Source organism: Hemitrygon akajei, chromosome 11 (genome assembly GCF_048418815.1).
Source record: "Hemitrygon akajei chromosome 11, sHemAka1.3, whole genome shotgun sequence".
Taxonomy (NCBI): domain Eukaryota; kingdom Metazoa; phylum Chordata; class Chondrichthyes; order Myliobatiformes; family Dasyatidae; genus Hemitrygon; species Hemitrygon akajei.
In genome coordinates, this window is record NC_133134.1 from 10,745,278 (window position 1) to 10,772,412 (window position 27,135).

A 27,135-nucleotide genomic window follows, 5' to 3' on the forward strand; every position below is an offset into this window, starting at 1 on the left:
TCACTCAGAGAGTGGTGAATCTGTGGAATTCTCTGCCACAGGAAACAGCTGAGGCCAGTTCATTGGCTATAGTTAAGAAGGAGTTAGATATGGCCCTTGTGGCTAAAGGGACCGGGGGTATGGAGAGAAAGCAGGTACAGGATTCTGAGTTGGATGATCAGCCATGATCATACTGAATGGTGGTGCAGGCTCGAAGGGCCGAATGGCCTACTCCTGCACCTATTTTCTATGTTTCTTCCTTCATTCAATATACTTTCCACCCTGAGGCACAGAGGTTCCTGCTTGCCTACTGTTGGGCAACACCTGATGGTGTACAGCATGGAGACAGTTTTGGCATCACCCAGTACTTTTCTTAATTGGCTTTCGGTTTACTTCATTACAGGGGATGTAGCATGCAAATGCAGGATGGACCTCCAATCAAATTGCAGTTGTCCTGACCATTCACATCCCCATAATTCAGGTCCTCCTTTGTTTCCCACATATAAGCCCAATGTAGCTTGTTGGTTGTTTGTCTCACTCTGCTGAGAATGTAATTCCCCAGGAGGTATCTTTTCTCCAGAATAAGTTCTTAGTTGGAGATCTACAGGCTCTAATTGTTCAGTATATTTGAAATGCTGTTCAAAGCCATTTTGTGGAATGATTGAAACAGCGAAGCCAGTATCCAATTCCAATTTAATTAATCTGCTTCTTGTGTAAGCCATATTCCTTATCTGTTGTCAGTTTTCACAACGTTAATTTCAAGGATATAGAGTCCTGTGTTAGTCCCATCTTTATCAGCTTTTTCATCAGCTGTATGCAGATTAGTGGTCTTTCTGAAAATGCAACTTTACTCTGTCAGGTTTTTCTCTTCCTTGTGCAGTTCATTTATTTTTGTGTGTGTGCCCGACATGCTCTTTATATGTGTCCAACTTTTTTGCAATTGTACAAATTTTGCCTTTTAACCTGCATTTCTCTGGTGTAATGACAGATAACCTGCAATGCATTATGTAAATGACAAAGAATGCTTAATCAACCAACGTATTTACAATATTACTTCAATCCAAACATCTCTTAAAAGCCTCAAATGTATTGGTCTCCACCATACCAGGCAGCACATTCTAGTCATCCAGCACAATCTGATGAAAACATACCCTTCTCATATCCCTTGAAACTACCACCTCCCACCTTCAAGGCATGCCAGGACCAGCCTACCCAACATCAAACACATATACACAGAAAGATGCTGGAAAAGTGCCAGTAACACCACGAAGGATCCCATCCACCCAGCTCTAAGACTGCAAGTCCCATTCCCATCAGGGCAAGGGGCAACATAGCATCCACAGCAGAACCAGCAGACTCAAAAACAGTTGCTTTCACCAAGCAGTCAGGCCAATCAACAACACCACCCACTAATCCACCCCTCCACACACATCGAGAATCACTACTTTATCATTTCCTGTCAGAGTCATCATATGTACAGATACTCCTGTGCCCAGCATCACTTTATGGTCATATAATCAATCTATATGCAGTATATAAGTGACCTTATGTATTAAATCATATTGTATGTTTTTATTCTTGTTTATTTTGCACTGCATCAGATCCAGGGTAACAATTATTTCATTCTCCTTTACAGTTGTGCACTGGAAATGAAATTAAACAATCTTGAATCTATCATCCGCTGAACTCCAGAGTTCCCCAGTTTTTGTGCATTTCAATCTTAGGAATTTGCAGGATGATTTGACTGAGGTTAAGAAGCCACTATCGATTATCCTTTATAATTCAGCCCCATGACAAATATCACATTTCACATAAAGATACATGTTTTTACGGTGATTATGAAAATACTGAAAGGAGAAAATCAAGGCAAGTCATGAAAGGATGTGTTTGCTTCAGCGACGGACTGCACCCGCGTTCTGATAACTTGGAACTGAAGTGAAGGCCACACCAGACACAAGCTGCAGATTGGTAACGTTTGGAGGAACTTGAAACCTGAACCTTTGTATCAGGATGGTAAAGAACAGGAAAAGCTCCATTCTGGCCAGGGTCTCCCCCGCACAGTCCCTGCGTCCTGCAAAACAGAGTGGCAAACAATGTCAATTTTCAAAACAGAAAGTTATTCACCCTCAGCCCAAGACACTGAACAGTGACATTATATAATGGGAATGCAAGGTACCTGACCTAAAACATTAACTCTGTTTCTCTCGCCACAGATGCTACCTGGCTTGCCGTATGTTTTCTGCTTTCTTTTTCAATTCAAACTTCCAACCATCTTGTGTTTGACGCAGCTCAGGTCATTGTCTTACTTCCTGTCTCCCAGCATCACTCACCTTCCTCATACACCCCCTCTAGTCAGATTATCTGTCCCCTGTGGTCTTTGTCACTCATTCAGCCAGCACCACCCTAATCTTTGTCATTTAGTTTCTCTTGATTGTCATCCTGTCATGGACATTCCCTTCATCCACCAGAGAACTCCGAACTTCTCTGCATCTTCAACCATTGTTTCCCAAGTATTCCTAGTTCCACCAAAAGTACATTAATCTAAATGTTAATCTTTGTTTACCTATTGTTAACACTGACTGACCTCTTGAGTATTTCCACAATACTGTACACTGTTTTTATGTCACAATATGATGGTATTAGAGAGGGCATTGAGGAAATTGCTGTGATGTTCCCTGGTTGAAGTACTTTAATTCCTGAGGAAAGATTTAGTGTCTTTTCCCTCATGTGGGATAGTATACAAGAAGTGTTTCTGTGCTCTGTAATATTCTGATTCCACATTTAGTGGCTACTTTATGAAGTAGCTCCTGAACCTGATATTGTGGCCACTGAGTTTACGTTGTGGTCTTTTACTGTTGCAGCTCATCGACTTCAAGTTTCTACATGATGAGGATTCAGAGATGCTCTTCTGCACACAACTGCCACATCATTGGCTAATTAGATATTTGAATTAACAAGTAGGTTTTCCATCGTACCTAATAAAGTGTCCACTGAGCATGAAATTGCAGATTACAAAACTGAGAGATACAGACAGGATTACTGCCTGAGACAGTAGCAGAAGCAGAACTGTTGACAGCATTTAAGAAGCATCTGGACGATCACTGAAATTGAATAGAAGATAGAAGTTCCAAGATTGATACTGATTGGTGCACAGTGGTTGGCATAGAATAATGGGCAGAATGGCCTGTTTCCATGTTCAATGACTATGTCTTACTTTCCACCATCTAAATATGATTGCTTTACTATCTGATTTCAACATTCCTTCCTACAAATGGGCCAACGACAGAGGGGAAATCCCACTAATCTACAATCCAGTGATTTAAACTTCTTACCCATAGAAAAGGGAGCAAAGGCATCTCTCTTCACAAACTTCCCATCAGCATCCAGAAAGTTGGAAGGGTTGAAGTCATTTGGGGTTTCCCATTGAGTTTTGTCGTATAACACCGAGGTTAGTAAAGGCATCACTGGTGTGCCCTAAGGAAATAATTTACAATTTACATTGTTATTGCCTTTGAGAAATATTACTGAAAATAATTCCACTGGAATAAAATTAACAAATGTGGCAGCTATTACACACCAGGTGCAGTCATACCTCTTGCAGATCTCCAATGTCCTTCACTCAGTCAAGGTCAGTTCTGTCCTCAGCTTCATTGCATCCCGAGGCCCTGTATCGGTCAGAATCCAGCATGGATACTGTGTGCCCACAATCTACATTATATGCTAGCAAGGGAAGTATGACATGGAGAGCAAGCTGTTGCCCATGTTATAGGCACCCCCTCTCCATGCAGTTGATCAATGCAAATGAACGGCAGAGACTGATAAAATCTGGCATCAACAGCATCTCATAAGTTGCCAGTCAGCATTGAGCTCAATGTAAGACTGCTTTAGGGACTCCATCTCCGGATTGTTGCTTGGGATTTACTCCCAAAGCCTTCCCCATGAGAGATTATAGCTACAAAGCAGTGGAGATTTGAGATCAGAGTTTTCCTTCTCTAAATGAGCTATCAACCAAGACTGATTAGTCCCATCTTCCCAAAGCGACTGGTTTTAAGGCACCAGTAACCACCTTTGCCCCTTCACCTGTCAGTAGGAAAGTTTCACCAGGTTTGGAGCAAAGCCACTCGTGAAGCACAGGAGCTAGACTTGGTTGTCAGAGGTTAATTGAGTCACACACTATTGGGAGCATTTAATAGATAGTGTGAGATTATCCCACTATCTCTCCCGGCTATGACAACCTTAAGGAATCAACAGTTCATTGACTTCTGGTATTCCATGTCACTTTACGACTCACTTATCTTAAAGGTCAAGTTTAGTTTATTGCCATTCAACCATAAACAAGTATACTGCCAAATGAAACATCGTTCCTTCAGACTGAATGGCACAAAGGAGTACATATTGCTCACACATAACACAAAGTTTAATTATGACTGTTAAATTAACAAATAATATGGTGCATTTATGATGCAAGTTAAAAAGTAAACAATGTGACGCTACTGGATGTCTGTGAAGATGAAGAATATCAGGTTGTATATTCTATACATTCTCTGATATTAAATGGAATGTTGAACTATTGAACTATTCGTGCTTCATGTGTGATAAGACCTGGGAGGTGGCAGGGAGTTCAGGAGTCTTATGACCTCGGGGAAGATGGTGTTTTGCATTCATACAGATCGTGGTCTAATGCTATGTTATGATCTTCCTGATGGTAGGGAGTCAACGAGATTGTTAGAGGGATGTGGAGGGTCACTGGCAATGCTAAGGTCTCTGCATACACTGTGCTCTTGATAAATTTCTCTGATGGGTGGAAGGGAGACCCTGACGATCCTCTCAGTTGCCCTCACAATCCTTTGTCAGGGAGTGAGGTCAGCTGCCTTGCAATCCCTGTAGCAGACAGAGATGCAGCTTGTCAGTACACTCTCGATGGTGCTCCTGTAAAAATAGCTTAGAGTGGGAAGAGGAGCCTCAGTCGCCTCAAACTCCTCAGGAAGTGGAGATGCCGTGGTTGTGTTGTGGAACCAGGTGAGATTTCCCATTATATTCATTTCCAGAAACTTGGTGCGGCTAATTCTCTCCATGGTTGTGTATGTGCAGCAAGAAGTTATCAGCTTGAAACTTTTTAAAGTCCACAATCATCCGTTTGGTCTATTGCATATTGAAACTCAAGTTTTTGTGCTTGCACCATCCCACCCACCACTCTACATCCTCTCTGCAAGCCATCTGTTGTCAGCCCCCAACCAACACATACTCCACTCTCCCCTCCTACCCCTCCTCACAGCCCCTCACCCTGCTCTCATGACTACACCTCTGTAACATACTCGTGGGTATCTTGTACTTGTCACGTGACAGTGGTGTTGAAGCTATACTGGACTTAAGGTAATGGTCTTGTGATGGTGGAGTGACGTCATTTTCCCGCCAGTAGAGGTCATGTGACAGTTTTTTTTCAGGGTATAAAAGGAGGACCCCTCCCTGTGAGGAGGGGCAGTTTGTGGCTGGATTTGCCATTTTGACTCCATGCTACTGCGTGGTCCAATATTATGATGCAGTTCCGTTGAAAGGTGGAGTTTTATTTAATGTCTAAAGTTTAAAAGGTCTTTGCCGGCAGTTTCTTTATAATACTGCCAGTTAAAAATCAGTGGAGAGTGAAGATCGGAGTTCGGGAGCTAACAGATTGAGGAAAGTCGATTTCGATGGTGAAACAGGTTCGACCTTGTTTGATCCTCATTCGGAAGGAATTTGTTGGCTGTGCCCGTGTTAACCCCTGCAATAATAGCAGAAAGGATTGGGCACAGTTTTGCCAAGGAAAGGTCAGTGTCTTTAAGCTGTTTCATTTTCATCTTCGTAAAATCTCTGGGAAAAGTATAGTTCGACTGGGAACCGCAGCAACACGACGTGAAAGAGAATTTAAATCGTCTAAAAAGTCTCTCCTTTAATGGACTGTAAGCATTTTGAACTTTTGCAATACTACTTTGAAGACCTGTTTTTGCAATATCGCTTTAAGAACTGTTTAAGCTGCCACACAGCAGCTGATTTCCGGTTGCGTTAGTGGTTTGTTTACTTTTGGGGGTTTGATTTTCAGTGTTTAATAAATGTTTTATTTGTTATAAAAACCCTGCTTCACTTATATATTTATTGTTGCTGAATCCGTAACAACCCCTCCCACACCTGAAACCACCACGGGGGGCTTCGCAGCTGAACAGGTGAGAAGACAGCTGAAACGTCTCCACCCAAGCAAGGCTGCAGGCTCGGATGGTGTCAGCCCCAGGGTGCTCAAAGCCTGTGCACCCAGCTATGTGGAGTACTTCACCATGTCTTCAACCTGAGCCTGAGTCTCCAGAGGGTTCCTGTGCTGTGGAAGACAACCTGCCTCGTTCCTGTACCAAAGACGCCGCGCCCCAGTGGCTCCAATGACTACAGACCGGTGGCATTGACCTCCCACATCATGAAGACCCTGGAGAGACTTGTTCTAGAGCAGCTCTGGCGAATGGTTAGGCCACACTTAGACCCCCTCCAGTTCGCCTATCAACCCCAACTAGGAGTTGAGGATGCCATCGTCTACCTGCTGAACCGTGTCTACGCCCACCTGGACAAGCCAGCAAGCACTGTGAGGGTCACGTTTTTTGACTTCTCCAGTGCATTCAACACCATCCGCCCTGCCCTGACACATCCCTGGTGTCATGGATTATTGATTACCTGACTGGCAGACTACAGTACGTGCGCTTGCAACACTGTGTATCAGACAGAGTGGTCAGCAGCACTGGGGCTCTACAGGGGACTGTCCCGTCTCCCTTTCTCTTCACCATCTACACCTTGGACTTCAACTACAACACAGAGTCTTGCCATCTTCAGAAGTTTTCTGATGACTCTGCCATAGTTGGATGCATCAGCAAGGGAGATGAGGCTGAGTACAGGGCGACGGTGGGAAACTTTGTCACATGGCGTGAGCAGAATCATCTGCAGCTTAATGTGAAAAAGACTAAGGAGCTGGTGGTGGACCTGAGGAGGGCTAAGGCACCGGTGACCCCTGTTTCCATCCAAGGGGATAGTGTGGACATGGTGGAGGATTACAAATACCTGGGGATACGAATTGATGATAAACTGGACTGGTCAAAGAACACTGAGGCTGTCTACAAGAAGGGTCAGAGCCATCTCTATTTCCTGAGGAGACTGAGGTCCTTTAACATCTGCCGGACGATGCTGAGGATGTTCTACGGGTCTGTGGTGGCCAGTGCTATCATGTTTGCTGTTGTGTGCTGAGGCAACAAGCTGAGGGTAGCAGACACTAACAGAATCAACAAACTCATTCATAAGGCCAGTGATGTTGTGGGGGTGGAACTGGACTCTCTGACGGTGGTGTCTGAAAAGAGGATGCTGTCCAAGTTGCATGCCATCTTGGACAATGTCTCCCATCCACTCCATAATGTACTGGTTAGGCACAGGAGTACATTCAGCCAGAGACTCATTCCACCGAGATGTAACACTGAGTGTCATAGGAAGTCATTCCTACCTGTGGCCATCAAACTTTACAACTCCTCCCTCGGAGTGTCAGACACCCTGAGCCAATAGGCTGGTCCTGGACTTATTTCCACTTAGCATGACCTATTATTTTTTAATTATTTATGGTTTTATATTGCTATATTTCTTCACTGTTCTTGGTGCGGTTGTAATGAAACCTAATTTCCCTCGGGATCAATAAAGTATGTCTGTCTGTCTGTATCTCGTTGTCTTTGCTGATAAAGCCAACCACTGTTGTGTCAACGGTGAACTTAATAACTCAGTTTGAACAGCATCTATCAGTGCCTTCATGGGTCTACAGTGTGAACAGTAGCGAGCTGGGCACACAGCACTGGGTAGTGCCAGAGCCTAGTGTGAAGGAGCTGGAGACATTTCTGCCAGCATGGACTAACTGTGCCATTTCTGTAAAGAAGTATAGAATCCAGTTACACAAAGAGGTACCGAGACCCAACAAGGACAGTTTACCCAGCAGCTTCAAAGAGACGATTGTATTAAATGCCAAGCTGAAGTCGATAAACAGCCTCTTGACATATGAGGCACCATTTTCCAGGTGGGCAGGATGGAGTGGAGGACAGAGGCTATGGCATTGCCGGTGGACTGATCTGAGTCATAGTGAGCTGGAAAGGATCTAATGTTGCAGGATGGTGGGATTTCATGACTGCTCAAATAACCACCTGCTCAAAGTACTTTATTACTGTTGAAGTCAGGGCCACTGGATGGTCATCACTAAGGAGGTTACTGTCACCCTCTTGGTCACCAGGATGATAGTGGCCACCTTGAAGCCCAAGGTGACAGTGGACTATTCTAGAGATATGTTGAAGATGTCTGTCAGAACTTCTGTTAACATTACAGGATCCTTCCAGTATGTTACCCAGCTCCACAGCTTTATATGAGTTGACACTTGCTAGGGTCTTCCTTACATTCACTGCGGCCATACAGAGTACCTGCTTCTCAGGGAGAAGGTGGCTTTCCTCGCTAACACATCACTCTGTTTCCTGTGAAGGAAACCACGTTGAATTTGGCCTATTTTATCATGAACCTCCAAGTAACCCAAATCATCCTTCATTAACTGACTCAAACATTTTCCCAAATTTGTAAAGTCAAGCTAACTGGTCTATAAATTTCCTGTCTTTACATCCCTCCCTTCTGAAAGAGTGGGGTGACATTTCCAGAGATAGAACATTCACAACAAGAATGTTAATGATACAAAATGATACAAGAAAGACACAATTAGAACCAAAATCAAAGTCCATTTTACTGCAAGTTGCCCTCCGTATCTCATCCACCCAACCCATACCTGATGCTTCCAAAAAATGGAATATGTCAGTTTTATATGTTATGTAATATTACACACAGGAATTTTAAAAATTTAGTCACAAACAATCCATTTGCACTTTCATGGAACAATTGCCAGCATATGAGAAGCAATCAGCCACTACTTCACCTCACGTACCTTTGGAAGGAAATATCCTTTGAAGTTCACGTCCTCTGTTGTTGAGTGCATGAGGTTCAATGGCACAATGTTAGCAAACCTCTGGATTTCATGGATCACTGCATTGGTGTACGGCAAATTTTTATGATCTTCAGTTCTAGGGAACCGCTCAGAACCAATGACAGTGGTGATTTCATCATGGACTTTTTCTGGAACACAAGGAAATGGTTAATGCACTCAGCAGCAGAGTTAGAGCCCAGATTTTCACATGAGGAAAAACAGTCATCAATCAGATGTTCCTCACCCTGAATCTGAGGATATTTCATCATCAACAGCATAGCCCAACGAAGCATATTCGAAGTTGACTCCGTCCCAGCACCAAACAGGTCGACTGCTGTGACTAGCAGGTTGTTTTCATGGAAATATGTATCTCGGTTACCCCATTCCTGTAAAAGACCACAAGACACAGGAGCAAAATTAATCCATTCAGCCCATCGAGTTTGCTCTGCCATTCCATCATGGTGGATTTATTAACCCTCTCAATCTATTCTGCTGCTTCTCCCCATAACCTTTGACCAATAGACAACCTGTTAACCTACACATCAAATATACTCAATGACCTGGCCTTCACAACCATCTGTGACAAAAAAATTCCACAAACTCACCACTCTCTGGTTAAAGAAATTCCTCCTCATGTCTGTTTGAAAGGGATGTCATTGTACTCAGAGGCTGTGCCCTTTGGTCCTAAACTCCCGCACGCAAGGAAATCCACTCTCCACATTCACTTCTCAATATTCACCCTTTCAAAATTCAACTGATTTCAATGAGATCCCTTCATTCAAATAGAGAGTACCAGCCTAGAGCCCTCAAATGCTGGACTGTATTCAGGGATTCGTCTTTGAAACTGGATGAACATGCTACAGTTGTTACTGACTTCATGAAAACCTGTGTGGATGAGTGTGTGCCTACAAAGACTTACTGTACATTCCCAAACCAAAACCTGTGCATGAACCAGAAGGTACAGAGGCTAGATCTGTGGCATTCAAGTCTGGTGAAGCAGGTGTATAACAGAAAACCAGGTATGATTTGCGGAGGGCTATTGCAAGGGTAAAGAGAGTTTCGAATGAGGTTGGAGATGACATTGGATGTACAACAACTCTGGCAGGGTTTGCAAGACATTATTTCCTACAAAGAGGCTTTGAGGAAAGAGAAACAGAATAAAGGGTGTAAAGGTAGTAAGGTAGAAGGGCTAAAGTGTGTGTACTTCAGTGCAAAATGCATCAGGAACAAAGGTGATGAACTGAGAGCTTGGAATTATACATGGAATTATGATGTAGTGGCCATTACAGAGACTTGGCACCAGGGCAGGAATGGATTCTCAATATTCCTGGATTTCGGTGCTTTAAAAGGGATAGAGAGAGGGTGAAAGGGGAGGTGGGGTGGCATTACTGGTCAGGGATACTATAACAGCCACAGAAAGGTGGGTAATGTAGAAGGGTCCTCTTTTGAGTCAGTATGGGTAGAAGTCAGGAACAGGAAGGGATTATTGGGATTATTCTATAGGCCCCCTGGTAGCAGCAGAGATACCGAGGAGCAGATTGGGAGGCAGATTTTGGAAAGGTGCAAAAATAACAGGGTTGTTATCACGGGTGACTTTAACTTCCCTAATATTGATTGGCACCTGATTAGTTCCAATGGTTTAGACAGGGCAGAGTTTGTTAAGTGTGTCCAGGTCGGGTTCCTGTCACAGTATGTTGACAGGCCGACTAAGGGGAATGCCATACTAGATCTAGTATTAGGTAACAAACCCTCTCTCAGTGCGTGAGCATCTGGGGACAGTGACCACCACTCCCTGGCCTTTAACGTTATCATGGAAAAGGATAGAATCAGAGAGGACAAGAAAATTTTTAATTGGGGAAGGGCAAATTATGAGGCTATAAGGCTAGAACTTGCGGGTGTGAATTGGGATGATGTTTTTGCAGGGAAATGTACTATGGACATGTGGTCGATGTTTAGGGATCTCTTGCAGGATGTTAGGGATAAATTTGTCCCGGTGAGGAAGATAAAGAACGGTAGGGTGAAGGAACCATGGGTGACAAGTGAAGTGGAAAATCTAGTCAGGTGGAAGAAGGCAGCATACATGAGGTTTGGGAAGCAAAGATCAGATGAGTCTATTGAGGAATATAGGGTAGCAAGAAAGGAGCTTAAGAAGGGGCTGAGGAGAGCAAGAAGGGGGCATGAGAAGTCCTTGGCAGTAGGGTAAAGGAAAACCCCAAGGCATTCTTCAGTTATGTGAAGAACAAAAGGCTGACAGGAGTGAAGATAGGACCGATTAGAGATAAAGGTGGGAAGATGTTCCTGGAGGCTGTGGAAGTGAGCGAGGTCCTCAATGAATACTTCTCTTTGGTATTCACCACTGAGAGGGAACTTGATGATGGTGAGGACAATATGAGTGAGGTTGATGTTCTGGAGCATGTTGATATTAAGGCAGAAAAGGTGTTGGAGTTGTTAAAATACATTAGGACAGATAAGTCCCCGGGGCCTGATGGAATATTCCCCAGGCTGCTCCACGAGGTGAGGGAAGAGATTGTGGCGCCTCTGTCTAGGATCTTTATGTCCTCATTGTCTATGGAAATGGAGGACTGGACGGAGGCGAATGTTGTCCCCGGTTCAAAGAAGGTAGTAGGGGTAGTCTGGGTAATTTTAGACCAGTGAGCCTTACGTCTGCGGTGGGAAACCTGTTGGAAAAGTTTCTTAGATGTAGAATCTATGGGCATTTTGAGAATCATGGTCTGATCAGGGACACAGCATGGCTTTGTGAAGGGCAGATCACGTCTAACAAGCCTGATAGAGTTGTTTGAGGAGGTGACAAGGCATATAGATGAGGGTAGTTCAGTGGATGTGATCAACATGGATTTTAGTAAGGCATTTGCCAAGGTATCACACGGTAGGCTTATTCAGAAAGTCAGAAGACATGAGATCCAGGGAAGTTTGGCCATGTGGATTCAGAATTGGCTTGCCTGCAGAAGGCAGAGGATCGTGGTGGAGGGAGTACATTCGGATTGGAGGGTTGTGACTAGTGGTGTCCCACAAGGATAGGTTCTGGGATCTCTACTTTTTGTGATTTTTATTAACGACCTGGACGTGGGGGTAGAAGGGTGTGTTGGCAAGTTTGCAGATGACACAAAGGTTGGTGGTGTTGTAGATAGTGTTGAGGATTGTTGAAGTTTGCAGAGAGACATTGATAGGATGCAGAACTGGGCTGAGCAGTGGCAGATGGCGTTCAACCCGGAGAAGTGTGAGGTGGTACACTTTGGAAGGATAAACTCCAAGGCAGAGTATAAAGTAAATGGCAGGATACTTGGTAGTATGGAGGAGCAGAGGGATCTGGGGGTATATGTCCACAGATCCCTGAAAATTGCCTCACAGGTAGATAGGGTAGTTAAGAAAGCTTATGGAGTGTTAGCTTTCATAAGTCGAGGGATAGTGTTTAAGAGTCGTGGGGTAATGATGCAGCTCTATAAAACTCTGCTTAGGCCACACTTGGAGTATTGTGTCCAGTTCTGGTTGCATCACTATAGGAAGGATGTGGAAGCATTGGAAAGGGTACAGAGGAGATTTACCAGGATGCTGCCTGGTTTAGAGAGTATGCATTATGATCAGAGATTAAGGGAGCTAGGGCTTTGCTCTCTGAAGAGAAGGAGGATGAGAGGAGACATGATAGAGGTGCATAAGATATTAAGAGGAATAGATCGAGTGGACAGCCAGTGTCTCTTCCCCAGGGCACCACTGCTCAATACAAGAGGACATGGAGGGGTGGAAAGTTCAAGGGGGATATTAGAGGAAGTTTTTTTACTCAGAGGGTGGTTGATGCGTGGAATGCACTGCCTGAGTCAGTGGTAGAGGCAGATACACTAGTGAAATTTAAGAGACTGGTATATGGAGGAATTTAAGGTGGGGGGGGGGGTTATATGGGAGGCAGGGTTTAAGGGCCGGCACAACATTGTGGGCTGAAAGGCCTGTACTGTGCTGTATTGTTCTATGTTCTAAAGCGAAACCCAGTTGCATGAACGGCAGCGATGCTTCTCTACCAGATGAACTCAACGCCTTCTATGCCCGCTTTGAAAGGGAGAATATAACTACAGCTGTGAAGATCGCTGCTGCATCTGATGACCCTGTGATCTTTGTCAAAGAGGCCAATGTTAGGTTGTCTTTAAAGAGACTGAACCCTCACAGGGTGCAAGGTCTCAAGGGGTTACATGGTAAGACTCTGAAAACCTGCACCAACCAACCGGTGGCAGTAATCAAGAACATTTTCAACCTCTCACTGCTGAAGGCAGAAGTTCCCACTTGTTTCAAAATACCAGTGCCGAAGAAGAAAAATGTGAGCTGTCTTAATGACTATTGCCCAGTAGTACTCACATGTACAGTGATAAAATGCTTTGAGAGGATGGTCATGACCAGACTGAACTCCTGCCTCAGTAAGGACCTGGACCCATTGCAATTTGCTTATCAATACAATAGGTCAACGGCAAATGCAATCTCCATGGCTCTCCACAGGGCCTGAGACCACCTGCACAACACAAACACCTACGTCAGGATGCTGTTCATCGACTATAGCTCAGCATTTAATACCTTCTTTCCCACAATCCTGAATGTAATTTTACTGAACCTGGGCTTCTGTAACTCCCTCTGCAATTGGATCCTTGACTTCCTAACTGGAAGACCACAATCTGTGTGGATTGGTGATAACATTTCCTTCTCATTGACAATCAACACTGGTGCACCTCAGGGGTGTGTGCTTAGCCCACTGCTCTACCCTCTCTATACACATGACTGTGTGACTAGGCATAGCTCAAATACCATCTATAATTTTGCCGATGATACATTCATTGTTGGTAGAATCTCAGATAGAGACGAGAGGGCGGACATGCCAACTAGTGGAGTGGTGTCGCAGCAACAACCTGGCACTCAACATCAGTAAGACAAAAGAGCTGACTGTAGGCTTCAGGAAGGGTAAGATGAAGGAATATATACCAATCCTTATAGAGGGATCAGAAATGCAGAAAGTGAGCAGTTTCAAATTCCTGGGTGTCAAGATCTCTGAGGACCTAACCTGATCCCAACATATCGAGGTAGTTATAATGAAGGCTAGACAATTCGGAGTTTGAAGAAACTTGGTATGTCAACAAATACATTCAAAAACTTCTATAGATGTAGTATGGAGAGCATTCTGACAGGCAGCATCAGTGTATTGTATGGGGGGTGCTACAGCACAGGCTGAAAGAAGCAGCAGTGTGTCGTAAATTTAGCCAGCTCTACCTCGGGTACCAGCCTACAAAGTACCCAGGACATCTTCAAGGAGCGGTGTCTCAGAAAAGCAGCGTCCATTATTAATGACCTCCAGCATCCAGGGCATGTCCTTTTCTCACTGTTACCATCAGGTAGGAGGTACAGAAGCCTGAAGGCACACACTCAGCGATTCAGGAACAGCTTCTTCCCCTCTGCCATCCGATTCCTAAATGGACATCAACACTATCTTACTTTTGTTAACTATTTATTATTTCTGTTTTTGAACAATTTTTAATCAATATATGTATGTATATGGCAATTAATCAATCAATCAATTATTTATTTATTTATTAATTATTATTTATTATTATTATTATTATTATTATTATTATTTCTTCCATGTGAAAGAGTTGGGGGAATGGCATGTCTAATTAGGGATAGTGTCACGGCTGCAGAAAAGGAGGAAGTCATGGAGGGATTGTCTACTGAGTCAGTGTGGATGACAGTCAGAAACAGGAAAGGAACAATAAATCTAGTGGGTGTTTTTTTGAACCCCCCCCCCCCCCCGTAGTAACAGTGATATCAAGGAGCAGATATGGAGGAAGATTCTGGAATGGTGCAATAATAATAGGGTTGTTGTGATGGGATATTTTAAACTTTCTGAATATTGATTGGCATCTCCTTAGTGCAAGGGATTTAGGTGGGACACAGTTTGTTAGTGTCACGGTCCTAATCATTAATTCCTTATCTTGCTCCTAATTTCCTTATCTTGCTCCTAATTTCCTTTGATTGTGCCATGGTTCCGACCGTTAATTCCCCATTTGCTTCTGATTCTCCCTGATGATGATATACCTGGTTTCCATCAAGACCTGCAGCAGAAGAACCCCAGCGTTACAGCCACTAGTCGCCAGATCGTTGGTTTTGCCTGTGTGGGGATTAACATTTTCCGGCCGCTTAGGACCGTCTGTTCTAAGTTTTGTTCCAGTTTCAGGGTTTACCTATGGAACTCCGCATCTCTGTGTCAAGGTTCCTCCTGTTTGCTGTTGAATGTTCAGCTCCGCGTAAGCATCCTAACTCAATCTCCGTGCCTGTGTCCTGCACTTGGGTTTGCTTCATTCGCTCATTGCAACAGAACAATCTGGCCACAATGAACCCAGCAGACACAAATACCCTGCAACAAGCCCTCGCCAGCCAGGGCTCCCTACTGGGTCTGCACGATCAGCTTCTCCGGGATGTCGTGGAGAACCTCCGTTCCCTGTCTGCTAATGTAATGAAGATTGATGACCAGGTGGACAGTGTATCCACTCATCTGACCCCATCCACTCCAGGTACTCTGTCTCACCAGCCCAGACAGCCTGTAGTGGCAACCCCCTATGTGTCAGCAACACCCCCGCCAAGGGAGCCACACGTACCTGAACCAGAACACTACGCTGGGGATTTGGGGAAGTGCCGGGCCTTCCTTCTGCAATGCTCCTTGGTGTTCGAACAACAGCCATCCACGTACTCCACGGATAAGTCAAAGATAGCTTATATCATGGGGTTGTTGCGGGAAAGTGCCTTAGCGTGGGCTACAGCTGTTTGGGAGAATGAACCAGATATCTGCTCTTCTTTCCCCACTTTTATCACGGAAATGAGAAAGATCTTTGACCACCTCGTCCGTGGTAAAGATGCCTCTAAATGTTTACTCCCTCTCCATCAGGGCTCACGCAGTGTTGCCGAGTATTCCGTGGAGTTCTGGACGTTGGCAGCTGACTCGGGGTGGAACGATGAGGCATTCCAAGGGGTATTCCAGAATGGTCTCAGCGACATGGTGAAAGAAGAGTTGGCGGCAAGAGATGACACCGACGGCCTGGATTCCTTGATCTCCTTAGCCACCAGGTTGGACAATCACCACAGGGAAAGATCTGGTCGTCATCTACCTTTGGCCACTCCACGGACTCATTACCATCTCCCACCAGCACAAGCCTCTCTCCTCCTCCTGCTCCTAGAATAGCTCCCAGCCCGGCCGTCTCCACCACCCTGGGAGAGGAACCCATGCTGCTGGGATGGAACCGTCATTCTCCCACAGAGTGACTTCGGAGATTGAGAATGGGGGAATGTCTCTATTGTGGCCAGTCCGACCAGTTCCGCGCTACCTGTCCCCTTTGGCCAAAAGGGAAGGCTCACTAGTAGAAAGTGGGACCCTGGTGAGCCAGACAACATTCCCTTCCGTCCCCCGAACTCAGATGCAGATCCTGGCTACTTTATGTTACAACCAACAATCCCTGCCTGTCAGCTCTGGTGGACTCTGGCACAAGTAGAAACCTTCTGGATGAAGACATAGCTTCCCCGGCCAGAATTCCTCAGGAGCAGTTGAGTACCCCTCTCAAGCCCGGGCAATGGACAGTAGACTTCTGGCCCGAGTCACACACTGCACACCATCCCTGTCTCTTATTCTCTTCGGGAACCATCGGGAGCAGGTACAATTTAACTTGATTTCCTCTCCTCAAGCCCCTATAGTTCTTGGGTAGCCCTGGTTAGGCTGCCATAATCCTCACATTGACTTGTCCACCGGGAAGATAGCCAGCTGGAGTCCGTTCTGTCACTCCACTTGTCTGCAATCAGCCCTGTCCCCTGTGAAAGTCACTGCGACATCGGTGGCCTCTGAAACCCCTGACTTGTCCAAGGTTCCAGCTGAATATTGTTACATACCCCGTAACTGGGTTAACAGGCCAGCAGAAATGGAATGATATGTTGGAGTCTGGTGGTACTGTAACTAAAGGTATTTATTAGTAAACTAAACAATACAGTATCGAAAATGCCAATATACATATAAAACAGGTTAGCAATGATAAATACAGATGTGTAGGAATAATAATCAAAACCAAGCTCTATCAAACTCTAGGGGTGAATGAATTGTCATAAGAGAATATAGAGTTCAGTTCAGTTCGTGCTGAGGTAGTTGTTGTTGTGTTGCAATGTTGGAGAGAGAGAGAGAGAGAGAGAGAGAGAGAGAGAGAGAGAGAGAGAGCAAGAGATGAGCAGCTGCAGTAGGCAAACCTTCCGTTGTCTTCTTGTTCCGTTGTACTGTTGGAGTCACCAGTTATGACCCTTCCGTTCCAGGCTAGACTGTTCTTCAGTGATGGACTCGTCACCCAGGCAAGGGCAGACACACACATGAGTTCCCACCGGTCTGCCTTCATCCACCGTGCTCCAGACCGATTCTCCTGAACCGATCCTCCAGGCCCCCACCTTCCTGTGGGTGCACAACGCTCTTTCAGTGTCCACTGGTGTGTCTGAGGGTGTCTCCCCAGACCCATCTTTTATCCCCACTGACGGGGTATCAGCCATCCATCAACTCAATATGTCCATCAAACTTGGCCACTCCCTGCTGTCTCCTCAGGAATGTTAACGAGCCAAGAAGTGTCCTTGTAGCAAAAGGTAAATAATCAGTGAAGAAGCCATAATACATAAATCATTCATCTCTCTCTGTCTCTCTCATCTGTAGCAGATGCCTCTACCTCTGTTCTTCATCTCTCTCTCTCATTAACAGCATAATTCCCGGGGGGGAGGGGTAGCTCTGGACCCCATTTCCATCTGGTTTGTTCAGCACACATAACAGTATCATGACCTGGGACAAGTGTTTAGTAAACAACGGGCTCTTTCGCTGCCTCCACACTGACCTTACAATTGTGCAATTGACCTTCTCCCCGGAGCCCCTCTACCCACCAGTCGGCTGTATAACCTGTCCCGGCTAGCAAGGGAAGCAATGGAGGGTTACCTAAATGACTCTCTCGCGATGTGTATTATCCGACCCCCATCCTCCCCTGTAGGCGCAGGTTTCTTCTTTGTGGGGAAGAAAGACAGTTAACTGCGCCCCTGCATTGACTACCGGGGCCTAAATAACATAACCATAAAGAACAAATATCCACTGCCCCTTATCAACTCTGCTTTCAAACCACTTCACGGAGCCACCATTTTCTCCAAGTTGGACCTATGAAGTGACTACCATCTCTTCAGGATAAAGAAGGGAGATGAGTGGAAAACAGCGTTCAACACCCCTCTTGCACACTTCGAATACCAGGTCATGCCATTCAGGCTTATCAATGCCCCCGCTGTCTTCCAAGCCCTGATAAACAATGTCCATAGGGACTTTATTAACTGTTTCATTTTCGTGTACTTGGACAACATCTTAATCTTCTCCACCAGTCTACAAGAAGACCCCTGAGGTTCTGCAGAGGCTTTAGGAGAACAAACTGTTCGTAAAAGCTCAGAAGTGCGAGTTTCATGTCCCCTCTGTCAGTTTCTTAGGGTACATCATCGAGAACGGGCAAGTGCGGGCGTATCCTGATAAGATCCGGGTGGTGGTGGAGTGGCCAAAACCCACGACACTCAAGCAACTCCAACGATTTCTGCGGTTTGCAAACTTCTATAGTTGCTTCATCAGGGATTACAGCTGGGTGGCTGCGCCCCTTACTCGACCCTGGCCCCTTTTAACTGGGACCCCGAAGCGGACTCTGCCTTCTTGGAGCTGAAGAGGTGCCTCACCTCCGCTCCCATCCTGGTCCAACCAGACCCCTCTCACCAATTCATTGTGGAGGTCGACGTCTCCGTCTCTGGGGTGGGAGCGGTCCTCTCCCAACGTTTCGGCCCTGACCAAAAACTTCATCCCTGTGCCTTCTTTTCTCGCCGGCTGTCCCCCGCCAAATGAAGTTATGACGTAGGGAACTGGGAGTTACTGGCCATCAAACTTACTTTGGAGGAGTGGAGGCACTGGGCAGATGGAGCGGGACATCCGGTTATCGTCTGGGCAGATCACAAGAACCTTGCGTACATCCAAACCACCAGATGCCTGAATTCCTGCCAAGCCTATTGGGCGTTATTTTTTGGCCGTTTCAGATTCACACTCACCTATCGTCCAGGGTCCAAGACGGGAAACCCAATGCTCTCTCCTGTCAATACATCTCCGAGGAGGGCCTTCCCAACCTTGAGACCATCCTTCCACCATCCTGTGTAGTGGCTGCCCTCATCTGGGAGATCGAATCCATAGTCAAAAAGACCCAATGGACTCAACCTGACCCAGGCAACGGATCACCAAATCGCCTCTGGGTGCCTGGATCTGTTCGATCTCAAGTTCTCCAATGGGGGCACCTTCTCATTTTGCCTGCCATCCTGGAATCGATCAGACTTTGTCCCTTCTGAAGAGATATTTCTGGTGGCTATCCACGAACACTGACACCCGTTCCTTCATCTCTACCTGTTCTGTTTGTGCCTGCGGTAAAGCCTTCCACCAACCACCCGCTGGATTGCTTTATCCCCTACCTGTCCATAGCTGCCCTTGGTCTCACATTGCACTGGATTTTGTAACGGGACTACCCCCTTCACATGGAGAGACAGAGAGAGAGAGAAACATCACCAGAATATCTCCCTTCCAATGCTCCCTTACCAACCCCCTCTGTTTCCCACACATGAAGATGACATTGATATATCATCTGCTCATGCCCATCTCTGCCAGTGCTTCAAGATCTGGAAGGATGCACGCGCGGAACCTGCTCCATTAAACCGACCGCAACCAGAGGATTGCAGATCGCCATTGAATTCCTGCAGCAAATTATCGGCCTGGGCAGAAGGTTTGGTTCTCATCAAAAGACATCCACTTAAGAATGAACTCAAGAGACTTGCCCCTCGCTACCTGGAACCATTCGAGACTGAGAGTGTCATCAACCCCTCAGTGGTCAGGCTCAAACTACCGGGATCCATGCACGTTCATCCCGCGTACTACGTCTCCCAATTGAAACCTGTATCTGTCAGCCCTTTGTGCCCTTCTGCCGAACCCCCTCCACCTGCCCGGATCGTTGACGACCACCCAGCATACACCATCTGGCGAATACTGGATGTGCGCTGCCAAGGCAGGGGCCCAGAGGAATGTTCCTGGATTCCCCGCTCCTTCATCCTGGACCCTTCTCTCATCCGTGATTTCCATCGAGGTAATCCAGACAATCCTGGTGGTTCGCCTGGAAACTCCCATTGAGGGGGTGGTACTGTTAAGGTCCCAGTCGTTAATTCCCTATCTTACTCCTAATTTCCTTTGATTGTGCCATGGTTCCGACTGTTAATTTCCCAATTGCTTCTAATTCTCTCTGATGACTGTACACCTGGTTTCCATCAAGGCCTGCAGCATAAGAACCCCAGAGATACAATCACTAGTCGCCAGATCGTTGAGTTTGCCTGTGTGATGATTAATGTTTCCCAGCCGCTTAGGATCGTGTGTTCTAAGTTTTGCTCCAGTTTCAGGGTTTACCTATGAAACCCCGCATCTCTGTGTCAAGGCTCTGTGTCAACGTCCCTTCTGTTTGCTGTCGAACGTTCAGGTCCGCATAAGCAGCCTAACTCAATCTCCATGTCTGTGTCCTGCACTTGGGTTTGCCTCAGTCGCTCATTGCAACAGCTCAGGGTGTTTGGGAAGGTTTCCTGATGCAATATGTAGATAAGCCAACCAGAGGAGAGACTGTAATGGGAAATGAACATGGTCATGTGTCAGATCTCTCAGTAGGAGAGTATTTTGGAGGTAGTGACCACAACTTGATCTCCTTCACCATAGCACTGGAGTGGGATAGGAGCAGACAATTTGGGGATACATATAATTGGCGTAGGGGGAAATATGCTGCTATTAGGCAGGAACTTGGGTGCATTAATTGGAAGCTGATGTTCTCACGGAAATGCATGGCAGAAATGTGGAATATATTCAGAGAACATTTGCATGATGTTCTGCATAGGTATGTTCCATTGAGCCAGGGAGAGGATGGTAGAGTCAGAGAACCATGGTGTACATAGGATGTAGAAAATCTAGTTAAGGAGAAAGAAAAGCTTACAAAAGGTTCAAGAAACTAGGTACTGTTAGAGCTCTAGAAAATTACAAGGCTGCTAGGAAGGAGCTAAAGAATGGAATTAGGAGAGCCAGAAGGGGCTATGAGAAGGCCTTGATGAGCAGGATTAAGAAAAACCCCAAGGCATTCTGCAAGTATGTGAAGAGCAAGAGGATGAGCCGTGTGAGAATAGGACTAACCAGGTACGATAGTGGAAACGTGTGCATGGAGTTGGAGGAGGTACCGGAGGTATTTAATTAATACTTTGCTTCAAATATTCACCAGGGAAAAAGACCTTGGCAATCGTGCGGATGACATACAGCAGACTGAAACGCTTGGGTAAATAAACATTAAGAAAGAAGTTGGTGGTTTTGAAAAGCATTAAGTTAGATAAGTCACCAGGATCAGATCAGACATGCCCCAGGGTACTATGGGAATTGAGGGAGGAGATTGCTGAGCCTCTTGTGATGGTCTTTGCATCGTCAATGGGCACAGGAGAAGTACTAGAGGATTGGAGGGTTGCAATGTTGTTTCCTTGTTCAAGAAAGGGAGTTGAAATGACCCAGGAATTATAGATCATCTGACTTCAGTGGTTGGCAAATTGTTGGAGAAGATCCAGAGAGGCAGGATTTATGAGCATTTGGAGATACATAATCTGATTAGGGATTGTCAGCATGGCTTTGTCAAGGACAGGTTGCGCCTTACAAGTCAGATTGAATTATTTGAGGATGTAACTAAGCATATTGATGAAGGTAGAGCAGTAGATATAGTGGATTTCTGTAAGACATTTGATAAGGTTCCCATGTAAGGCTCATTTAGAATGTAAGGAGGCATGGGATCCAAGGAGATCTTGCTTTGTGGATCCAGAATTGGCTTGCCCACAGAAGGGAAAAGGATGAAGAAGTAGAAGGGTGGATTGGTAAGCCTGCTGATGACACAAAGGTTGGAGGTGTTGTGGATAGTCTGGTGGGTGGTCAGAGGTTACAGTGGGACATTGATTGGATACCAAATTGGGCGGAGATCAGAAGTAGGATAGACAAAGGGGATGTAGTGGAAGGATTATATTTGTATTTTCAGAAGGCGTTTGACAAGGTGCCACACACGAGGCTGCTTACCAAGTTAAGAGCCCATGCTATTGCTGAAAAGTTACGAGAATGGTGAGAGTATTGGCTGATTGGTTGAAGTTAGCGAGTGGGAATAAAACATTCCTTTTCTGGTTGGTTGCCCCAGTGACTAATGGTGTTCCACAGGGGTCGGTGTTGGGACTGCTTCTTTTTATACGGTATATCAGTCATTTAGACATTGGAATAGATGGCTTTGTTGCCAAGTTTTCAGATGGTACAAAGATTCGTGGAGGGACAGGCAATGTTGAGGAAACAGGAAGGCTGCAGAAGGACTTAGACACATCACAAGAATAGGCAAGAAAGTGGCCTAATTCTGCTCCTGCATCTTGTGGTTTTATTCCATGGTTAAGATCACATTTCCTCCCCTTTCTGATATTTGGTCTGATCAATAACTGAACCTTTTGGTCATGTCAGCATGCCCCCATGCATTGAGTTACTGACACATGATTGGTGGATCAGATATTTGCATTATCGAGCAGGTGTACAGGTGTATCACCCGGAGTGTATATTTACAATTCTGGTGAATGATGAGATTTACCTGAACCACAGGAGAACCAGCAGGCTGAAAGTCTTCATTCACTCTCTTTACCAAATCGATGAATGTCATGTCTTCATAATCAAATCTATCACCAAAAACTATGGAACAGATGATATTGGCCACAGCAGCATTTAACTGAATGGTTGGATTATATTCTTGGCCTGCAGAAACACAGATCATTGACAAGTTACTGACAATGCAGAATACCACTGGACTCTTTATTAAGTACCGCAAATAGTCTTTCAATTTCCTCTTTTAATTCAGCATATTTCTGGTGTTTTCCCCTTTTTGATTTCTATAAGTTGTGTGGGTTTTAAATGGATATATCCATCAATTACATAATAATTTTTGCGGTAACCGCTTCATCTTGTATTGCCACAAGGAACCCAGAACTTCTGGGGAGAGGGCTCCAACTCTGATCCAGGCATTCATTTAGTTGTCACTGACTTGATACCCGATTTTCCTCCACTTCTGAAAATTAGAGGGCAGGTTTAAAGTGGAACAAAAACATCGGGGGCTTAGAGAGTCGGCCTGGAAATGCCTTGGTAATTTTAATAGTGGTGGTTGTTTTATTTTTGATTGTTAATAGACAGGGTGGTTATTGTACAACAATGCTTCATCAGATGCTGAAGGAATTTCACAAGTATGGGTGTAGTTTATATATATTAAGTATTTCTATTAACCAATAGAAAGTGATGAGTGCATGGAAAATGCTGGTGGAGGCAGATATATTCGGGGCATTTAACACACTCTTAGATAGAAATATGGACGATCGAAAAATGGAGGGCTATGTCAGAGGAAAGGGTTAGATTAATAATCTTACAGTAGGTTAAAAGGACAACACAACATCCTGGGTTGAAGGGCCTTCATTATGCTATAATGTTCTATGTTCTATGTTTTTTTATGTTTACTCACTTGGACTTACCTTTATGGGATTCAAACATTTTTTATCAGGAAATGGGCTTCCTCAGTGATTTTATCTTCAATAGTTTTCTTGTCCATCCCAAAGTCTCGTAGAGTGGACATGGTCATAGTCCACTCCTATATTTTACACACTTAGTCCAGCGGTCATGGAGCATACGGATCTTGGACCTCCAGGAAGTGTCCACAGCAAAGGGTGATTGATAAGTTTGTGGCTTAGGGTAGAAGGAGTTGAGTTATACAGCTCTTGTTACATGCACATGCAGTTCAACTCTTTGAGTGATTATGCAGAAAGTTTGAAGTTAATAACTCATCAGTTAATAACTCAGAGGTGTTTGATATGTTCGTGGCCTAAGGTAGAAGGAGATGAGTTATTAACTTCAAACTTCCTGCATAATCACTAAAAGAGTTGAAACAGTCGAGCCAGTATCCAATTCCAATATAACTAATTTGCTGTTCACTTCTGGTGTAAGTCATATACCTTATCTGTTGTCAGTTTTCACAATATAAATCTCTAGCTATACAGTCCTGTCTTAGTCTCATCATAATCAGATTTTTCATCAACTGTATGCAGATTAATGGTCTTTTTGAAACTGCAACTTTACTTTTTAAGCTTTTTCTCTTCCCTGTGCAGTTCATTTATTTCTCCCCTTACCCTCTGGTGATCCTGAGAAAATCACCCAACTTTATCCAGCCTCGCATGATAGCACGTCTGGAAATCAGGCAGCATCCTCGTGAACCTCTTCTGCACCCTCTCAAAAGCCTCAACAGCCTTCCTATAATGTCACAACCAGAATTGTATCCAATACTCTAGACATGGCCCAACCAGAGTTTTATAAAGTTGCAACATAACCTATTGACTTTTGAACTCATTGCTTCAAATTTTCTGGACGTAAAATACTCTCCATGTTTTAAAATTCCAGCTAATAAAATTGATGCACCATCAATAACTCTCGGAGACATGAGGCGAGAGACAGGCTTTTATTAGCTGGAAGAGAGAGCACTATCAGCAGCAAGAGACCATCACACAACATCTTGGAGACTGAGGGAGGGGCAGTGCCTCCAATCGCCTTTATACAGGGGTCTGTGGGAGGAGCCACAGGAGCAGTCAGCAGGGGTCAGTGGGAGGAGCCACAGGAGCTGTCATCGGGGGGTCTGTGGGAGGAGCCACAGGAGCAGTCAGCAGGGGTCTGTGGGAGGAGCCACAGGAGCAGTCATCGGGGGGTCTGTGGGAGGAGCCACAGGAGCAGTCATCGGGGGGGTCTGTGGGAGGAGCCACAGGAGCAGTCATCGGGGGGGTCTGTGGGAGGAGTCACAGGAGCAGTCAGCAGGGGTCTGTGGGAGGAGCCACAGGAGCAGTCAGCAGGGGTCTGTGGGAGGAGCCACAGGAGCAGTCAGCGGGGGGTCTGTGGGAGGAGCCACAGGAGCAGTCAGCGGGGGGTCTGTGGGAGGAGTCACAGGAGCAGTCAGCAGGGGTCTGTGGGAGGAGCCACAGGAGCAGTCAGCGGGGGGTCTGTGGGAGGAGCCACAGGAGCAGTCAGCAGGGGTCTGTGGGAGGAGCCACAGGAGCAGTCAGCGGGGGGTCTGTGGGAGGAGCCACAGGAGCAGTCATCGGGGGGTCTGTGGGAGGAGTCACAGGAGCAGTCAGCAGGGGTCTGTGGGAGGAGCCACAGGAGCAGTCATCGGGGGGTCTGTGGGAGGAGTCACAGGAGCAGTCAGCAGGGGTCAGTGGGAGGAGCCACAGGAGCAGTCAGCAGGGGGTCTGTGGGAGGAGCCACAGGAGCAGTCAGCGGGGGGTCTGTGGGAGGAGCCACAGGAGCAGTCAGCAGGGGTCTGTGGGAGGAGCCACAGGAGCAGTCAGCAGGGGTCTGTGGGAGGAGCCACAGGAGCAGTCAGCAGGGGGTCTGTGGGAGGAGCCACAGGAGCAGTCAGCAGGGGTCTGTGGGAGGAGCCACAGGAGCAGTCAGCAGGGGGGCGTGTCCAGTCAGGTATATGTAGTTCACCACACTGTGAGATTCATTGGTCAGGTAGGAGACAAGCTACAGGCAATGGAATTTATTCTCAGTGAATTTACGGAGGCAATGAGGCAGATAATCTCGTGCTGACAGTCCAGTCTCATTTGGAGGAACAGGCCTCAATGATTGAACAACTCACCACAAACAATCGAAGTCAGGTAGCTGCGATTTCCGCACTCTCTGGCCACCGTCCACGAACTTACTGTGAACAGCCAGCATCAGCTAACAGCCATTAATGTTCTTGCCAACGCAATTCAGCAGCTTCTGGCTGCCTAAGTCCCACTCCCAGCATCTAATAGGTCCTCCTTTTCTACTGCCCCGACAAGCTCTGCTACCAATGCTCCCGCGCCCGGACCAGAGCTGACTCTGTACAGGTGCCAAGTGTTCCACCGCCAGGCAGATATTCTGGTGATCCCGATGTTTACAGGAATTTTATTACCCAATGCGAGCTGACATTCCAAGCACAGCCTGGTCATTTTGATGATGATGCACGAAAATTGGCTTACATGGTCAGTCTTGATGGGCCTCCACTCAGCCTGTTCAACGCTTCACAGGAGCAAGGATACCCTGCAGCCCAGTCGTTCCGACATTTCGTGGCAGAGTTAAGGAGGGTACTTGATGTTCCAGTACGGGGTCAGGAAGCTGCCCACCGACTCTTGGACCTATGCGGAAAAACTCTTTCACCCAGAGAGCGGTGGATATGTGGAATGCTCTGCCCCAGAAGGCAGTGGAGGCCAAGTCTCTGGATGCATTCAAGAGAGAGTTAGATAGAGCTCTTATAGATAGCGGGGTCAAGGGATATAGGGAGAGGGCAGGAACGGGGTACTGATTGTGTATGATCAGCCATGATCACAGTGAATGGCAGTGCTGGCTAGAAGGGCCGAATGGCCTACTCCTGCACCTACTGTCTATTGTCTATTGTCTATTGCCAAGGCAGAGGAACGATGAGAGCCTGTGCAGTTAGATTCCATACCCTTCCAGTAGAAACGGGTTGGAATGACGGATCTTTCATCACTGTCTTCCCGCGTGGACTGAACGCAGGGTCCGGCATGAGATCGCGGCCCGGACGAGCAGGGTGGTCAGGACGGCCTGATTAATCTGTCTATTGGAGTTGACGAATGGGTGACTGGGTAGCGCAGGGAAAGAACGTTTCATACTTCCTACGCGCCGTCTGATCACCATCTTTCCTCGGCCTCTCCCCCTCCCTCGCCATCCAGCCCACTTGGCAATCTGAAGGTCGTTAGTTCGAGTCGCAGCCGAGGCAGCGTGTGTGTCCTTGAGCAAGGCACTTAACCACACACTGCTCTTGTCCAGTGGCGGCAGTTGGTGCAGCATGGATAAGACAAGACAAATGGGGCGCATGCTTTCTCAGGAGAAATGGGAGCGACGCGGGAGAACAGGTTCCTGCCTCTATTGTGATGATCCAAGACACTTCCGGGCGGCGTCCAGTAAAAGAGGGTGGGGGGGGGGAAATTCC

General features: G+C 46.1%; 2 protein-coding genes across 3 annotated transcripts in view; both read right to left on the minus strand.

Annotated features, from left to right (window-relative positions):
• The window catches only part of LOC140736324 (uncharacterized), a 134,035-nt gene that overhangs the window by 44,470 nt on the left and 62,430 nt on the right, over positions 1-27,135 (minus strand). Inside the window, exon 10 of the mRNA XM_073062329.1 lies at positions 22,723-22,883. Coding sequence (XP_072918430.1) covers positions 22,723-22,883 — 161 coding nt within the window. The remainder of the gene's footprint in view (positions 1-22,722; positions 22,884-27,135) is intronic.
• Positions 1,629-17,501, minus strand: LOC140735311 (cytochrome P450 2K1-like). Of its 2 annotated transcripts, none has more exons than XM_073060201.1 (5): positions 17,255-17,501; positions 9,228-9,369; positions 8,945-9,132; positions 3,312-3,453; positions 1,629-2,050 (listed from the first exon to the last, which is right to left on the minus strand). In XM_073060201.1, the coding sequence occupies exons 2-5, from the start codon at positions 9,274-9,276 to the stop codon at positions 1,872-1,874; spliced, it is 558 nt and encodes a 185-aa protein (XP_072916302.1). In that variant the 5' UTR covers positions 9,277-9,369; positions 17,255-17,501; the 3' UTR covers positions 1,629-1,871. The 2 variants fall into 2 exon arrangements, with proteins under 2 accessions (XP_072916302.1, XP_072916301.1); XM_073060200.1 differs by lacking the exon at positions 17,255-17,501 and adding an exon at positions 13,346-13,451.

Excerpts from the sequence above, each read along its gene's own strand:
- LOC140735311 (XM_073060200.1), bottom strand. The coding sequence starts at position 13,381 with ATGACCATCCTCTCAAAGCATTTTATCACTGTACAT. Across the intron at positions 9,370-13,345 it reads AGCATTTTATCACTGTACAT|GAATGGGGTAACCGAGATAC; the intron begins GTGAGTACTACT and ends GGTCTTTTACAG. Across the intron at positions 3,454-8,944 it reads AAGGATATTTCCTTCCAAAG|GGCACACCAGTGATGCCTTT; the intron begins GTACGTGAGGTG and ends TTATTTCCTTAG.